Source organism: Taurulus bubalis (assembly GCF_910589615.1).
Source record: "Taurulus bubalis genome assembly, chromosome: 20".
NCBI lineage: Eukaryota > Metazoa > Chordata > Actinopteri > Perciformes > Cottidae > Taurulus > Taurulus bubalis.
Window position 1 is genome coordinate 11,231,382 of NC_136608.1, and position 17,816 is coordinate 11,249,197.

The window sequence follows — 17,816 nt, forward strand, 5'->3', positions numbered from 1 at the left end:
TACATTCAACATGTTAATCATTTTTTATTTCGACAGGTAGGTTGAGATCATTTTTAAGCAACATGCGATTAAACCGATTTGTGCATATTCATGCCCGGCAGTTTCTAAATGTGAGCGCAGTGGGATCTCAGTGTTTTACATGACTGATAACATTGAAATAAAAATAATTATCATTATTAGTATCCTTGAAACCAAACATGTGATTATCATGGCAGGTCTCTGCCCGTGTCTAGCTTTTACATGCTTTGCCACGTTTTTTTGATTTTTGAAGTACTGAAAACCTGACAAAACTCAGGTGTCAGATACAGTTTAAGTTGCCTGACATTTATGTTCTGCTGATTTACAAAAGGATAAAAACAAAAATGTGCGTGTTAGACGGTTTCAGGATTACCAGAAACTGTGTCGGAGACTGTTGTCCTCACTCAGGAAGACTCCCTGAAGAAGAACTCAGGACAAAAGAAGAAGAACAGGGAGCGTGGGAAGGTAGAGCTGACATGGACATCTTATTGGCACTGCGTTTGACACTGACTGATCAAAAACACGCATGAGTATTGTTTGATCTATTTTATTTAACATAAAACATAGAATACTTTTTAACAAGTTATAATCATGTTTCTTGATTGATAACTTTAATGTATCATATTTAAAGAGCATACTAGTATTGCATGTTTTAGCTCACCCTTTCTACTTTTGAAGTATTAACTGATTTCAGTTAATGCCACTAAAGGATGACAATCAACTCAGAGTATAGTTCAACAATTTCATAAAACAGACAAATACTGTCGCTGAAAACACTGGAGGCAAGGCATTTATATTCATACAGCACATTTCATTTCAGGTTGACTAAATGTGCTTGACATGAAAGTGCATACAGCAACAAGTGACATTAGAATATATAAAAAAGTAATGAGATAATCTAATCAATTTATGGAATGCCTCCAAGTATATTTAATTAGTAATAAATGGGTAGAAACATGCAAAACCGCCAGTATGGTCCTTTACAATAGGTTTCAACCATTTGATAACTTTAACAAGAAGGCCTCCAAAATGTATTTATGTAAAGGTGTTGCAATTTTTGACATTCATTAACTACCTATTCCCCTTTTGAATATCACCCTCAACTGACAACATCAACCTCATAATTTCATGCTTGATCATAAACGTCTGAAGCATGAGAAACCTTTCATTTTTGTTCTCTCTGACTGTGAACTTCTTAACCAGGGCAAAGGAAATAAAGGACGACATAAGAGGCAGAGACACCGCCTGGTAAATGTCCTTGAAGGGGTTCAAACTAAACCTGAAAACTTAACATAAAATTAAAACCAACTAACACAACCATCTCATCCTGCAAAATGTTAACTGACACTGGCTCTAACATAACAATAACATGACATTGTTTGTGTGTAAATAACAACTTTAGTACTAAAAATCATAATAAACTAAAATTTTTAAGATGTAACAAACAGAATATTCATTTCATTGTATAGGTGGTGTGGCTAGTAAAACTAAAAGCATGCATTTGTCTTAATGTCCTTGTGCTTCTCGTTATATTAATAACATATTTGATAACAGTTTTCTTTTGTAATCGCTTGGCATTGTCATCATCCAGCCATCGACACAACATACATGTGTAACAGTATCTTCCTGTAATCACTTCTCTTTTTATCTAAAGACAAGTGATGAGGACACGCAAGAAGAAGAGGAAGAGGAGTTTTATAACAGCGAAGACTACAGTTATGAATACGAGGTAGGCAGCTGCTACGATGAATGACTAATTCATGGACTGTGAGGAACTTCAGTTTAAAGTGATGATTGAGGACGAGGGGTTGTTACAGATTTGGAGCTTTGTCGTGGTGGGTGGCTTCTTGCTAACAGACCTGTCATAATTCAATATTTTTTTTATAGCAGCGCCCTATTTGTGCCCACACTAAACACTGGAGAGAGTTGATTAATGACACACCCACTACCTGAATTAATCATTAAGAATAAATGAGTTTGTCGTTACAGCTTACTGCATCTGCTCTGCACATCATCCACTCCTCTGCAGCTTGTGAAAGTTTCAAAGTTATATTTATTTATTTTTTTTCTAAACAGGAAGCACTTTCCCCAAGTGACTCTTCAGCTTCTCAGGAGAGGACAGATAACAGACAGGTGCATTTGCTTCATACAGCATGTTTTCATCTGTTTCAGCTGAATTGGGAATAAAATGTTTGGCAGCTCACCAAACGGATGAATAATCTGTAGCCCAGATGATAACAAAACGTAATTCACTGTTGCGAGACTGCACTCTGATAGAAGGGAAGCAGAGACAGCTTAGCTCAGTTGTGAGAAATATTAACATATGTATGCTGTTTTCATCTTTTGTAGGAGGAACAATTACCCACACACAGTCCTGCTCCGTTAGAAACACTGGCGGGAGCCTCCAGTCATCCTCTAACGTCCTCCACTGACAGACAAATAGATGCACAGGTGAAACTACACTCAATGTCTGATTTATTTCTTATACGCAAACATTTTTCTTCACTTTTTTGACATTGTTTCTTACATATTTTATATATAATAGACATATATTTAACGCAACCAAGTACCAAGAAAACAGGTCAATATCCCTCATCCCAATATACACGGAATAAAGAATACTTATCCATGAATGCCAAGAACAATGAGTATGATTCAGACAGGAATAGCTCCCCTAAATAAAGACAGGACACGATATCATTGATCCACTTTTCAAATCAAAGAGTGAAGGTTGATTTATTCTCTCAAAATGAACTTCTTAGCTACAACCATACCAAACTTTAAGGAGATTATTATGTCACATATGATCACCAAATCGAAATAAACCTTGTTTTAACAGCAATCTGCGGTTATTTCTGCAATGATGGATGGGTTGAAATAAGACACTTATATGTGTGTGAATATATATATATATATATATATATATATACACATTGTATTTCTCTTTATAACTCTTCCTTTTGAATTGTTTTAATCCCCTAGGTTTTCTTGACAACTATAAAGCCCCTATCTCACACCACGGTTGATATAGAAAAGGTAGGGGGGCTGGCCTTGTTGGTCTCACATATAGAATGTTTAATCAACGCTGCGCTTCACTTTTGAGGCGCTATTTTCACGGTCACGATCTTATCTATCCTTTGTTGTTATGACCAGGATGAAGTGTCACTTCCTACACCTCCCATCGCAACAGAAGAACCAGACAAGGTAGAGCTTTGATTTGATTTGAAAGGCTTGAATCTTAACTGAAGACCCTTGCATGTCTTGGAATGCAAATGTATTGTATTAACACTTAACACAAGACACCTGGAAATGATGGACAAGTGCTTTCACAAAATTGAAGATGGGCTTCACTTTCTCTGTCATAATATATAGAAATACATAAATAAACCATGATTTAAGTAATAAGCACTTGCCATCATATTTCAAGACTTTTTCTTCTTTCTACTTCCTCTGAAAATTTCACCAGTGCAAAAAAAAGTGCACGTTTGTATAAGGCTAATATTAATACAGTGGGAATGGAAATATACCATCTTAGATATTACCAAAGCATGAGACAGGAGAGCATTTCTGAGCAGCATGCTTTTAGCATGATTTCTCTATCTTGCCTGAATGGGAATGAGCAGAAATAGTGGCCTAGTCCGATTCTTCGGGAATGATTTACTGGCAAAGAAACAACTCCAGAGAGTTATATTTTTAATACTTTCTCTGTCTCGTTTTTTTAAACAGGATGTCTCTTAAGTCCCAAGACACTGTGACTATAGGGTGTTAAGCATTCATAAGAACGCACACACTACATGGAGTGTGTGAATAAACTGTGAACTGTTTTGCTGGTGAGGAGCCCTGAACCTGACCAACGTTTCATGAGGAAGAACTTCTTTCCACACAGAGACGATGTCACTCACCCAAACCTATGGCCACAGCAAAGTTCATCTTAGAAAATCAGGCACTGTTAAAATATATGAATTGTTTCCCCATGTCCAGTTTATTTTTTTATTCTTCACATCATTAAACGCCAGTGTAGCCTAAATGTTGTCTACAACGCCTAATTTATTTATTTAGACAAATATTTCTCTGTAACAAATAACGCATCGGATGAAACACAAAAGTTTTGCCAACAATTTAAATATATATATATATCTACTTTTGATATCTCTCCAAATTGTACTGACATTTTATTTATTGAAACTTGGAAATATGTTGTGTTTTTACTTCACCAAACATCTTTGAACGCCAATGATGTAATTCAGAATGTAGTGGCACTATAATCATATCTGTAGCCAGGTCAAACACTCTTTTCACTGGTGACATTTTTCTCTGTATATTACATTGTTTTGTCTGTGTTTAACCTCCCAGTGCATGTATCCTTCAGTAAAAAATATTGAAATAACTTTCTAAGCAAATGTGTGTCTTCCTTTCTTACATTTGAGCCATGAGCACACACACATTACTACAGCTGGTTGAGGAAAAACATCAACATAATTGCACTTTATTTGCTCATGAGAAGCTTTGGGGATTTGACAGGTGCCTCGATTCCAAATCAGGGTGAAGAAAAGCGCCCCTTGGCCCGACACCATGGTAAGTATTCCCTGATTTTGTAGAAAACAGATTGATATATATTATAAAATGGCAGTAAAAATCTTGTATTTTATTTTAGGTGTTCATGCCAGGTGCCCCTGGTGGAAGAAGCCATTTCAAGGAGCCACAAACAGTATGTATTTCCAGTCTTCAAAATTCAAATGTCCTACATGTCAGTCAGATTTCATCAAATAAAGTATGAAAATATAATTTCTTGGTAACCATCCGCGGACCATATGTGATTGCCCCTTCATTTTAATTTCAGCATCTGTCCTCTGGAGCTCAAGGTTACAACAGCTGGAATGTAAGTCTGTCATCAACCATTCAAAAATACTAAAAAAATAAGTATTAATTCAAGTTAAGATGGTACGGCTTATAATACACAGGTTTGTGGTAAAACATGTGTTTCTCTAGCAAATGAAGCAAGACAACTCTAACCTTCAAACACATTTCATGAGGCAGAGGCAAGAGCGGAGGGAGACGCACCGATACAGTGACACAGAAAGAGAGATTCATACAGACACACAAGGAGGAGAGGAACCGACTGAGGTCGACGAAGTGGAGGAGTGGGAAATGAAACAGGAGAAAGGAGTAGAGACGGATGGAAATGCAGAAACAGGCCCTGACCCTATCTACGGGGAGGAGGAGAGGAGTGGAGACTACGTCTGGGAGACAGATGAGGACGTCGATCGAGAGAGAGGAGGAGAGGAGGAGGACGCGGAGAGGGAGAGAGAGAGGGCAAGGATGGAAATGGAGAGAGAGGAGCTGGAGAAAGAGAGGGAGGCCGAGTTGGAGCTGGAGAGAAAAGAAATGGAGAGGGAGAAAGAGGAGCAAGAGGGTGAGAGAGACTTAGAGAGGGAGAGGGAGGAGTGGGAGAGGAGGAGGGTGGAGATGGAGAGGGAGAGAGGGGGAGGTTATGATGAAGAAACTGGACAGACATACCCATACCATCCAGAGAATCTTTACCTCAAGGTAAAGGCACAACATTTTCTAAACACTCTTCATTATGAAATACTCAACTTGTGTTTTGCACATTCAAAAGTAGGCAATATAAATGTCCTTTGTACAAGTATGCAATGCTTCTAATGTGCTCTACATTTCTTATGCAACAGGGACATCCAGGTGAGAATGGAACACCAGGACGAAAGGTGACTTAAGATATTTTAGCTAAAACTTTATCAAACACACCCTTGTAAAGCAAGACACAATCAGAAATGTTACATTATGAAGAATTGCACATTGCGTTGATTTCAGGTACTCTAACATCACAGTACTTGAATGATAAAAATGTGTTTTGTTATTTAAAACACAAAATGTTATTAAAATGTTGGCAGCATTGATTTTAAAGCCAGGATTTACTTAGTCACTGGTATCATCTAACGTATTATACTAATTTAAAGCATCATTATCATCATCACCTTAAGATCACATAGCAAGAATGACAGTCGCCACACGAAATGTGTCACCGGTCTATAAAAATACCCTCGCTGCTCTCCCCACCTACCCGCCGCGCATCAGTAAATGACATCAGAGCTGAGGGAAAACTTCTCTCCCGTCTCGCCTGTCAGTGAAGCCATTTGAGTCCGGGCCTTTGATGTCACCCTCTGCTCTATTTCTGTGTGACTGGGAGACATAGATTAAAGCAGACATTAATAATTCCACTTGTTAAACATGCTGACAATTCTCCTTATTTTTTATTATTTATTTTTGCTCATGAAAAACAATGTGCTGAGATGCACTTTCTCACCGGCATGCACTCTTTTTGTCCACACTTTTCAGGGGGAAATTGGTGAAGAAGGACAAAAGGTAAATTCTGGTAAACTGTAATTTAACATATTCATTTAAGTTGTGAACAGTGACATTTGGTTGTTGTGTTTTTACGTAAAAGGAATGCCAGTTAAATGTGTTATAGACATGTTATTTTGTGTTTTTAGGGAGAGCCAGGTATCGGCCACCGAGGTCCAGAAGGCCAGGCTGGTCCTCCAGGACGGAAGGTTCAAGAAAAAAACATACAAGCAATCTCTTAAACATAACATTCCTTCGAAATCAATTAATCCCCACAGTCTTTTCCATCACATTATCATTGATTGACTTTGCCTCTCATTGCTGTTTTAATTTAGCAAATGTAATTGGCTCAGTGACTCCGTTCACTCATTTAAAATTGTGTTTGAGCATGTAAATTGATAACGGAAAAAATAGACTTTATATAAAAACAATTATTCAAAAGTAATAGAAAAGCTAAATTTTTACATAGCATGAAACAAGTCAACTTCAACTGTGGTTTTGTCTCCCAAACATTTCATTTGTCTCAATCTTTCTCTTCCATTTCCTCTTCCTCCTTATTCCTCAGGGTGAACCAGGTGAGCCGGGGCCTCCAGGTGCTCAGGGCATCCAGGGTATCCGTGGTAACACAGGCATGCAGGGCTCCTCTGGACTTAGGGGTCCCCCGGGGGACTCAGGAGAGCCGGGCAGGGAGGTACATCATCATATATAAACTAGCAAGTTGTCATTTGGCTCGGTTTGGTGTGTAACAAATGAAGACGGTGAAATGTGAATGAATGCAGAAATGGAGAGAAGGTTGTGCTCTTGGTGTTTAAAATAGAGACGTAAGAGGTGTTGTGTGTTGATGATGCAGGGTGACCGGGGGAAAAGGGGGAAAAATGGATCGCCTGGATCTCCTGGACCTCGAGGAGCAGCGGGAGCTCATGTAAGAAAATACAAATAGCTAAATGAGCTTTGCAAGCGTTTCTGATTTCAGTTATTTTTCCTGGGGCTGTTTACTCAGTTGAAAAATGAACCTTATAATGTAACACACTTAGCATCATATGTAGTAACTTTTTCCATATGAAGAGTAAAACATTTAAAAATTTAAATAGTTTGACTCTTTTTAATCATTTTTTGATATTAGGGACGTTGTATCTGATTGTATGTCAACTGGAAAAGATGTGTAATGATATTTTCTTTTTCTTTCATAAAGGGTCCTCCTGGTCTGTCTGGAGTAAAAGGAGAAAAGGTGCAAATAATGCATATAAAGTATATTTTGATTAGCCCACGAATTAAACACAACATTATGATAACTTGGTTTTATGTTTTAAGCAGCAGCATACTGTTAATGACATGTTCATGTGTGCAGTGTTAAACACCGTTGCTCCTTACTTTATAACCCTGTTGTGTGTCTTCACCAGGGTCACAGTGCTCCTGGAGAGCCTGGTGCCAGAGGGTTGCCTGGCTTCCCAGGCAGAAGGGTGAGTTGATCTTATTCACCACAGACAAATCCTATGACAGTGAACAACAAGTTGAACATGTTTAATCTACGTTTAGCTTTGTTTATGCCATGTTAAATATCACACACTCACTTTGTTCGTCAGTGTGACACCGGTTTTACCTTTTAAGGCTTTTGACATACGGTGTTGAGCAGACTCCTTTCTCTTCTTTTCCTTCCAGGGTGAAAAAGGCCCTTTAGGTATTAAAGGAGCTTGTGGACATTTCGTAAGCAGCTTTTCAAAACCATGCTACTGAGTTTATGATTTAATTTAAGACTATTTGAGTTTCACTTTTGTCCAAAATCCTTCTATTTGATCCTTTTTCACCAGGGTCCAAAAGGCTGGCATGGCAGCAAAGGAGAAAAGGTGAGCTGCTATTTGACATGATTTGTCAAAATTTAGTTTGACACACTTTAAAAAAAAAAGCTTTCCTTCACTTCATTCACCAACTTAATTAAACATAGACTGGCAATTATAATACTGGAATACTGTGACGTTTGTAGACTGATTAAGCAGAAAAGACTTAGAATTCTTTGAATTTGATTTTGAAAGAGGACCCAACACATGCAAACCACCTGTTGCACCTCATCCTGAAGTTAAATTGAAATGTAAAAAGTGCATTGGATTGTGAGAACGCTACAGAACTTTTTTTTAAATTAAATTACATTTCTGCATGCATCTGGTCATCAGCAATGTGTTGGTAAATGATGCTCTTTCTATCAAGTTTTTAAACCTTAACTATTGTATCACCAGTGCAAAGCCGCACGGTTGGCAACAGGGAAGATAGTAGATTGATTTTTGGATGAAGCAGGCAATATACATATTTTCATGCATTCATGCAGTTTTCTGACCCTTTTCAGTGTATTCTTTCAAAGAAATGCTACTAGTAACTTGATGTTTCTTCTATTTATAGTGCAGCTTCTGTATTAAAAAAGCTCTACACTGTGGTGTACATAATGATGCTGCAATTTTTGAGATGCTAGATGATCAATGTACTTCTTGACTTCTTGTACTTAATATTCACACATGACTGGCTGTTGTGGTTGTTTTTATCGGCAGTGAAGAGGCCAACGTTTGACTAAAATTTGAATATCTAGATCCTCGTTCAGAATGCATTTTATTTCTAAGATAACAGTAGTAGATTGATTTGCTTGTTTCTTCTCTACTGAAGTGACTCATTCCTGTCAAATGGCTCTAAATTCACACCATTCACGACATGTTGTCAAAAGTGGATTACATTGGACTGGATTATATTATATTGTGAAGGGATTTAAGAAATTGCTGTGTGGGCTCAGCATTTTTCCTGTTACAACAGCATAGCAGCAAAAGCTATGAAGTTTCTATGTACTTTTCTTGACACTTTAAATATAAATAGTCATGCTTGGGAAGTTGTTCTGAAAGCATCTTTCTTTGCAGGGTATTCATGGGTTACCTGGAGTCAGAGGAGAAAAGGTAAGAGGATTCCCATAGTTCTTTGCGGGGCTTTGCATGCAGTTTGTTTGCTGACTAAACATTGTGTATCATATGAGATCAAACAAGAATATAGAGTATTCATGGAATTCACATAGCTTAATCACAATTTGATCCTTTCCTACAGGGGAGTACGCTTCAAATCCAAGGACCCCGTGGATTTAAGGGTTCCAAAGGAGAGGCTGTGAGATCATCTATTATATTAACACATTTCAATGCAACTTTATTTGTTCTTACGAGGGCAATTGTACTCCTTTTGCTACCCAGGTTGACAAATATACACACAATAAATAAGAGAAGAAGAAAATAAACGTCCTTTATGGCAAAGCTAAAACAATCAACTGCACACTTGAAGGAAATGCTTTAATACATTTGCAAACATATCAAACGCACTTATAAAGTAAACATATAAATAGACCTATGAAGAATTGAGTAGATGTTTTGTTTTAGGGTGAGCGAGGCCCACCAGGTTTTGATGGCGATAAAGGAGAAAAGGGCGAGGATGGTCCTCCTGGCGTCAAGGTAATACATCCTGATGTAAACATTTGAAAACTACTAAGAAGTCAGAACAGTTTTGTTATACTGGTCATCATCAAGTCTCTGATAGACAATTATCAATTTGCTTCACACTTTGATTTGTAATAAATGGCACCGCAAAAAAAGTATTTTAAATGTTTTTTGAAAGGGCATAAAGGGGGATGCAGGCACAAAGGGGGCATTGGGGCGCTTTGGAGCTCGAGGACGAGGAGGCCAGAAGGTAAACCATTTTTCATATTAATATATTGACACAGCAACAACACTAGTTCAATCATTAAACACTTTTACTTGTACTGTGTGAGACACATCCTTCTTCTCTCCTACAGGGTGATCCAGGAGAGCCAGGCATTGATGGAGTGATGGTAGAGTTACAATACAAACAGGAGCAAACACACATTCAGTGTTTGTAAATTGAGCCAAAATTCAGTTTAAACTTCATGAAGTTACACACATAAAACATATAATGTGGTTTAAGGGTCGCAATGGGGATCACGGAGGTAATGGGGCCACGGGGGACAAAGGAGACAAAGGACTGCTGGGCCAGAAGGGCAATCAGGTACATTGAAAATCAATATATAACCAATTGTGATCCTTTAGATTAAAGATTAAACTTCTTCTTTTTGTTCACAGGGGGATCTAGGAGAACCAGGCTTACCAGGAGACAATGGGGATAAGGGAGAAAAGGTAGAAGCAGTTATTATTTGCCACAGTTGTCCCACACATTTTTTTTCCCACCTTATTGTTGAGTTTCAGGTTCTCTATGCGCATAATACCGCTACATTTTCATTTATTTTACCTGCTAATAAAGGGGTTCAGAGGTTTACCTGGACGCACTGGAGGTCTAGGCTTGGATGGAGAAAAGGTTAGGCCAAAATTAGCATCTTAGACCAACATCACTTGTTATACATTAATGTAATGTGGATAAATTCTGCCAGTAATCTCGATAACTTTGTCTTTGCAGGGAGATATGGGGTTACACGGTACCCCTGGTGTACCTGGGCTGAATGGACTCATAGGGCGCAAGGTATACAGTCAAGTGTGCACACAATTCTCTTGATCTTTTCCCCAAATGTATACAAACTCACTGTGCTCATCTTGTGATACAATTTTAGGGCCATAAGGGACAGGGAGGCATCAATGGTGTTGATGGTGTTCCGGGAGGGAAAGGATACAAGGTTAGTATTTTAACAGCAATATCTTCATTCATTATCCAACTAATTTTACTGATTATGCGCTTGTCACAGTTGCATTTTGTTGAATTTCCAGGAAAAAGAACAATGTGTTTTTATCTTCCCTTGTACACAAATGATGTCTTTATGTGTAAATTAACTTCTTTACTCCATGTAGGGTGAAGCAGGCTTCGCAGGATTTCCAGGGTTTAAGGGGTCACCAGGGAATCCAGGAAGGGATGGAGATGAGGGACCACCAGCACCTCCAGGACTCCGAGGGGTCACAGGACCTAAGGTACCGTATTCCTACACCCTCAGTGTATTGAGGAAAAATTACACTGACTTGTATATTTTACACTGCATTAATAATGCTTTATTGTGCTGATAAATTGCAAGAAATAGGGAGGAAAAAGATGGGCTCGTTACCAACATCATTGATTAATTACCTCATTATATCAGGTGATCAAGCTGTTCTCTTGATCATGACTAGTTTAGCTGTTCTACTTTGACAAGGATTTATTGGAATGTTATTTCTCCCATCGACCGTTCATCTATGCCTCTGTCAGATCACCTTTTTTTTATATAATGGCGCACTTAATTAAGTGACGAATTAATTTATGAAATCACAGTTTAATATGACAAGAAAATAACTTGTTCTTTCTTGTGATCAAAGAGATAGGGTAAAAGATAAATATACAACAAAATAATTATTAAGTAATTTTCTTGAAATACAGTAATTCAACATGAACACAAAGTTGCTACCACACAACAATACGCCCCAACACATTATTATCAACCATGACCACGCAGGTAAGCCCAGTATATGCGTCCAAAAACAAGCCTAACTACTGCTGCCTTAAAATGCTTAATGGTCACAAAATAGTCACTTCTTTGAGATATGGCAGCTCTGAAAAGCCAAATCAGAGGTTTTTATGAACATGTGTAAAGTAAAGTATTTCTCCGGAGAGAAAGATGCATCTATACATTTTACGAGGATTCAGGGTTTTAATTGAATCTGCTTTTAGGGTACAATAAAATCAATTTGGATGCCAGTTCAATGCCCTTGTATTAACTTCCTCTTTACAACGGGAGCATATATGGGAGCAGGTACTTATGCACAAACACAGCCATCTGTCAGTCTTTAAAAAGATTTATATTTCTGTAAGTCCAAGTTACAAGGGGAGACTGAGAATGTGACAGACCACAGTGAGCAGGATGATGAGGGGAGCTTGATTACAGTCATCACCATGTCTGTGTCTTGTTCAGAGAGACTAGCAGCATGTGCTCTGTTTAATGCAGCACTGGATACAGCACAGACATGTCCTTAATTAACACACATACATACACGTAAGCAGAGGTCTATTTCCGTCTGCAGCTATCAAGTAATATCTTACTCAATTAGCTTCTTTCAGCTACAATTAGCAGACTTTCAGTGTTGGTAGAGAGTGGCTGGAAACTTATAATGAGAACATACAGAGGCTGTAACTAATTGGTCTGTCTTTCATGATGCTCAGCAGGTTTAGTTTTAGAATTTTAAAACGCACAACGTGTTTTCTCTTCACTTTCACTTTGATTTTTGGGACAGGGGGACAAGGGCAGAAGGGGCAAATCGAAGCCATGTGAGAAGGGAGGAAACGGGACTACAGGACTAAGAGGAGAGAGTGTGAGAATCTTACACACACACACACACACACACACACACACACACACACACACACACACACACACACACACACACACACACCATTTTTGTGTGTAAAAGGGAAATTGGTGGAATCTGCCTTTCTATCTGTCATTAATTAAGGTGATATAAACTAGGCTATGTAGATTGTTTTGAGTGTTGTTGTTGTTGTTGTTGTTATGTTCTGAATTGATCAATATACCGGTCCTTCAGCACCACTTTTGTCCCAGTTTGGTGTTTCTTCTGAGTGCATGCGTGAATGCTTTCTCACTCGGCTGTTTGTATTTACGCTACAATATGACTTGAATGTGGTATTAATCTTGGTAACATATGCTGGTTGTTAGAATGGTGGGTCTCTATACTCTTTTTTTGTTCAAATGAAAATGCTTTGTACAAACAGCTTTTGCTTTAAATATAATTAAGCTCATACATTTGTATGTGTTTTTTTCTCTAGGGCACAATGGGTATTGAAGGAGGAAAAGGGGAGAAGGGAGAGCCTGGACTATCAGTACGTGTTTATCACACTCACACACGTTTAAAATATATACTGTACAGATACAGAGTTAGCTCAATGGATTAACTTACTTTGAATCTTGTCATTCTGTGTCAAGGCTGAAGACGTGATGGAGATAGTCACCCAGGAGGTGGTAGAAAAGTGTGGTAAGATGTTTATGTGTGTGTGTGTGTGTGTGTGTGTGTGTGTGTGTGTGTGTGTGTGTGTGTGTGTGTGTGTGTGTGTCACATTATTCACTTGTACATTTTGAACCCACCATGTGTGCTTGTACTTTTCTGTACATTTGTCCAAGTGTGAATATCCGCGTGGTTCTAGTCAGGCTACATAGTGTGTGTGTGTGTGTGTGTGTGTGTGTGTGTGTGTCTGTGTGTGTGTGGTGTGTGCGTGTGTGTGTGTGTGTGGTGTGTGTGTGGTTGTTTGTTGTGGAGCTCCCGTAGCAGCAGCATGGCACCCGTGTATGTTTTGCCATCTGTTATGTTCTCTCAGAGGAACACACACCATGGTGCCAGCAGCAGTAGAGCCATTCACAAACACAAGACTGCCATTAAGAATCTACTACACACTTTCAAGACACTTAAAGGACAATTAGGTGTATTGTCAACTTGTTTCACTGAAGACATTTTGACATTGTAGATACATGCGTTTCCCTGTTTGCTTTTCAAATACTTATTATTTGCAGAAAATCAACACAATATCCCAGCAGTAACTAATCCACCTGTTAGCTATTTGTTGCTTGTTAAATTCACATGTCTAATACCACAATATATTTGGTGAAAAGATGTTTTTTAACCACTTCACTGCTGTGGTTGTTTATAAAGTAGCAGTGCTTCCAGCACACAGCAATAGGAAGAGTGAAGTAAAGTATAAAATACAAAATAAAGTGGTCTGAATGGATAAACTAAGAAACTAAAACCGAAGTATAACATACCTGAAAGGATAATCTGATTATCAAAGACTCAGAGAAATGGCTGATTTATGGACCCAAACTTTGCCACTGAATACTGACGTTTAGTACAAGAAAGAAATTGTTTAAAAAACAGCATTCATATATGGTTTTTATGATTGTCTGTATCATTTTTGTATCAATACAGGGTTGGAATACAAATTCATGGTAAAGTCTGTGGATCCAGATGCAACAATAGCAGTGATTAAGAATAAAAAAGACCCGGGTGATGGAGTGATATCCCTCGCCCATGACCTCCATAAAGGAGGAATAGAGGAAGAAGAAGAAGAAGTGGAAGACACACTGGAAGCAAAGACTCGTCCTGACCCTGCGATCCTGCCAAACCGCACTGGTAATAACAATCATTTCCATGTTACACATCAAAACAAGTAACTGTCCAAGCCCATGGGCCAAATACCCAGATCCCTGCTGTCCTCATCTTCTAATGTACTCAGTTGTCCACAGCAGATTTATAGACTATGACCGAGTGTGTGTCACAGCTAAATGATTACGTATGTCATACGTATGTGTAACAGCTGTGGTTTTCTGCTATGTTAGTGGGAACTTTGCATCAGTAATAATGTACTCTTATAGGGTAATGGCCAATATTAGTGATGTGGTTTGATCAGATGAAAAGAGATCAATACAGCAAACAACGTACTAGAAACTTGTGCTTGTACATTGCTTTCATCCAGCTCTTTCAATGACATTGTAGCCCTTTATCATGCAAGTAACCATATATGGTCATTTCCCTCACAAAGTATTTCAATGAGTGCCCTATAAAGGGTTTTAAAGTATTTTGGTTTCTCCTTTTGTCCCTAGTTATATGACTTGTGATCTGTAATTCCTTCAAACTAAGTCTGTATTGTTCCAGATGTACAGAAATATTTCACAAAGACATAAAAAAGACTAAGAATGAACGCTCCACGTAGCTCAACAACTTGTTGATCATTCTGATTTAAGATGAGTCAAAAGACAACTGACATTCATTAAATGTTGATCCAGTCAAATTGGTTTCTGATGATTGAACCCACCAACCCGTAAAATGTGTCATTCATGTTCAGATTCTCTTGAGGGAGGAACTGCAGAGTGGAGACAGAGGAAGAAAAGAGGAGTGTTTGGAACAGACACTGCTGGTGAGTGACCAAGAAAACTGATTTGTCTTCTTTTCTTTCCCCTCTTTTTAAATCCCATTTCCTTGCTCTCTGTCTGTTTCACAGTCTATGATTAATGAGCTGCTGGAAATCATTAAATGCACAAGGTTTAAGATAAAAAGAGTACAACTTCCATGAATGTTTGACAGCCAGTGCTGGGTTTCATGAAGTGCTTCTTTTGCAGTGAAATGGTTATTTTTAAGTTCACTAAAGAATGTGTTTCCACACTTAACCTTGTGTGAAAAGATAGCAATACACTGATGGCATCCAGCAAGTCAGATAGCAGTTACTTATTCATATTAAAGGCGTGATCTGATTTGTTGGTCTGATTGCTTTATTCGCTTTCTCTTGAGAGTTAAATGAGAAGATCAATATCAGTGTAGTCTCTGAGTCCACAACATAGATGTTGGAAATGATGGCCTACCTTAGCACAAATACTGGAATCACAACAAACCAGTACATTCAAAAGAAATCAGCTGGGTGTGACTGGACAACAAAATAAGGAAGCATCACTTTTACACAAACACTTGTCCCAACAGTACTGCACGTGTTTATCATCTCATTTGGAAAATCTTTGCCAGACGTACTCTCATATCTCCCTTTTTAGTCATAGCTGTACCCGGCATTTTGCACACTAGTGGCCCCAAGTGGTCTCTATACATATTTTTTTCAGAGAGTGAAATACTTCATCATGCAGGAATAATGTAGTCGGTGATCCCACTCCTCAAACACACTAACACATTGTTCCTACATTTTTGCAGCTTATCCAACATCTAAAAATAAGGGGGGAAATAGTGAATGTACAGCATCTCAGTTCGTAAGGTATTGTTAACCCTTTCATCTTTCACCTCCCATGCAATGTCTGCAGCAGACCGCTGCCTGGAGCCGATGTCAGAGGGGACCTGTTCAGAATATGTTCTGCTCTGGTACTTCCACCCTCGTTCCGGTGATTGCAGGCCGTTTGTGTACGGGGGCTGTGGTGGCAACCAAAACCAATTCTCCTCAAGACAAGAGTGCCAGAGTTGGTGTGGGATGGAGAGGAGAGGTAGGGAGAACCTGTCAGATGAAATATAGCCTGCATTGTAACACTGTCAGATAAGTACAAACACATGAAAAAAAAGTTTTGGTGGTACAGTATGAATGAGAGGATGTTGTACAATACAAGTGTCCATTACAACAATACACAATTCTGGCCTCCTTTTAATCCTAGTAATACAAATATATTTAAACATCCACAGGTACCGCACTCTGGAGAGGGAACTAGCAACCCACATTGAGAAGATCATTGTTGTACATAACTGTGTAAAATGTTATAATTTTGTGGTTTTTGTATTGGATTTATTTATATATTTCAACAGATCTTGATTTGTTTTATGGACAAATTGTGTTGAAATTCAAAATGTGAATTTTGTAATTTGTTTACATGTTTCTCAAATAGACTTACTGTGTCAAAAGTGATCAATTGTTTAACACTACTGAAATATTAAATCTATCTTTTAATGTATGTCTGTGTCGTGCTCGTCTCATCTCTCTCTAATCTCTCTGTGACACTCTGTCATCTTTCTTCTGTTTTGACAATTGCCCCGCATCCTGCGTGGGGAGAGAATTAGAAGCTGTAGCTGATGGCCTGCTGCCACTTTCATCACTACATATGTTCCTTTAGCAGGGGGTGCTATTGGTCAGGCTGGGAGCCAGATGAGCGACCAACAGGAGCCCAGTGAGGGAGACTGTTTAACGGACTCTCTCATCAGACCAACGCAGCGGTAGCAGGGGATTCCTGCGTGGGTGTGTTTGTGGGGGCCGCAGAAATTCTTTTTTTTTCTGGCAGTGTGACATGTGAAAATACACAACACCACTTGGATTATCAGGGTGTCATTGGTTGATGTTTTAAAGAGGATACCTTAGTGCTAGGCGTATGTGCAACATGCTGCACCAGCTCTCTTATCTTATCATCACCATTTCAAACTGAAATTCCATGACCTTCAAAGTGCCATATTCTTGACAAAGTCTTTCAACAACAAGCCTCACGAGGCTTTCTGTATATTAGTCACGACTCTGCACTGTAATATACTCCCACATGCAAACATGCTTCATTGATCTGCAAGATGTGGCTACGCAGTCCACAGTGACAGGCTGTTCTTGCTAAGCCACACCCCCTACCAGCCACAACGAGTCAAAACCAAAGACAGAAGCCACACTGCAAAAAGTAATGAACGCTTAAAATGTTAGCTTTCAGATCATTTGCAAACACCTTTATATACTTTTTAAAGGTAAAACATATATACCTCTGCTTAAAATCTCACTTGGTTCCATGAAAATAGATATTAATTAATTTTCTTAAGCATTACATACTGTTTGGTTCAATTTTTAAATTTGACAGCAGTAAAAAATACCCTACATGTTTATTCTTTTAGCTGAAAATTATATATTCTTTTAGCTGCTACACATTGTTGTGCACTGAGGCTGTTTCGGGTCAAATTTGACCCGTATCT

General features: G+C 38.6%; 1 protein-coding gene across 1 annotated transcript in view; it reads left to right on the top strand.

The window, feature by feature from the left end:
- Window positions 1-16,805, top strand: part of col7a1l (collagen type VII alpha 1-like) — a 46,240-nt gene extending 29,435 nt beyond the window's left edge. The window contains exons 70-106 of the mRNA XM_079235897.1: window positions 376-483; window positions 1,222-1,266; window positions 1,673-1,747; window positions 2,095-2,151; window positions 2,368-2,469; window positions 3,172-3,222; window positions 4,540-4,593; window positions 4,673-4,726; window positions 4,859-4,897; window positions 5,008-5,565; window positions 5,706-5,741; window positions 6,373-6,399; window positions 6,528-6,587; window positions 6,944-7,069; window positions 7,229-7,300; window positions 7,571-7,606; window positions 7,779-7,838; window positions 8,038-8,082; window positions 8,187-8,222; window positions 9,273-9,308; window positions 9,454-9,510; window positions 9,777-9,848; window positions 10,012-10,083; window positions 10,190-10,225; window positions 10,339-10,419; window positions 10,494-10,547; window positions 10,672-10,725; window positions 10,825-10,887; window positions 10,976-11,038; window positions 11,211-11,327; window positions 12,618-12,695; window positions 13,168-13,221; window positions 13,325-13,373; window positions 14,319-14,522; window positions 15,235-15,306; window positions 16,193-16,369; window positions 16,563-16,805. Coding sequence (XP_079092023.1) covers window positions 376-483; window positions 1,222-1,266; window positions 1,673-1,747; window positions 2,095-2,151; window positions 2,368-2,469; window positions 3,172-3,222; window positions 4,540-4,593; window positions 4,673-4,726; window positions 4,859-4,897; window positions 5,008-5,565; window positions 5,706-5,741; window positions 6,373-6,399; window positions 6,528-6,587; window positions 6,944-7,069; window positions 7,229-7,300; window positions 7,571-7,606; window positions 7,779-7,838; window positions 8,038-8,082; window positions 8,187-8,222; window positions 9,273-9,308; window positions 9,454-9,510; window positions 9,777-9,848; window positions 10,012-10,083; window positions 10,190-10,225; window positions 10,339-10,419; window positions 10,494-10,547; window positions 10,672-10,725; window positions 10,825-10,887; window positions 10,976-11,038; window positions 11,211-11,327; window positions 12,618-12,695; window positions 13,168-13,221; window positions 13,325-13,373; window positions 14,319-14,522; window positions 15,235-15,306; window positions 16,193-16,369; window positions 16,563-16,588 — 3,006 coding nt within the window. The 3' untranslated portion in view covers window positions 16,589-16,805. The remainder of the gene's footprint in view (window positions 1-375; window positions 484-1,221; window positions 1,267-1,672; window positions 1,748-2,094; window positions 2,152-2,367; window positions 2,470-3,171; window positions 3,223-4,539; window positions 4,594-4,672; window positions 4,727-4,858; window positions 4,898-5,007; window positions 5,566-5,705; window positions 5,742-6,372; window positions 6,400-6,527; window positions 6,588-6,943; window positions 7,070-7,228; window positions 7,301-7,570; window positions 7,607-7,778; window positions 7,839-8,037; window positions 8,083-8,186; window positions 8,223-9,272; window positions 9,309-9,453; window positions 9,511-9,776; window positions 9,849-10,011; window positions 10,084-10,189; window positions 10,226-10,338; window positions 10,420-10,493; window positions 10,548-10,671; window positions 10,726-10,824; window positions 10,888-10,975; window positions 11,039-11,210; window positions 11,328-12,617; window positions 12,696-13,167; window positions 13,222-13,324; window positions 13,374-14,318; window positions 14,523-15,234; window positions 15,307-16,192; window positions 16,370-16,562) is intronic.
- The last annotated feature ends 1,011 nt before the right edge of the window (window positions 16,806-17,816 follow it).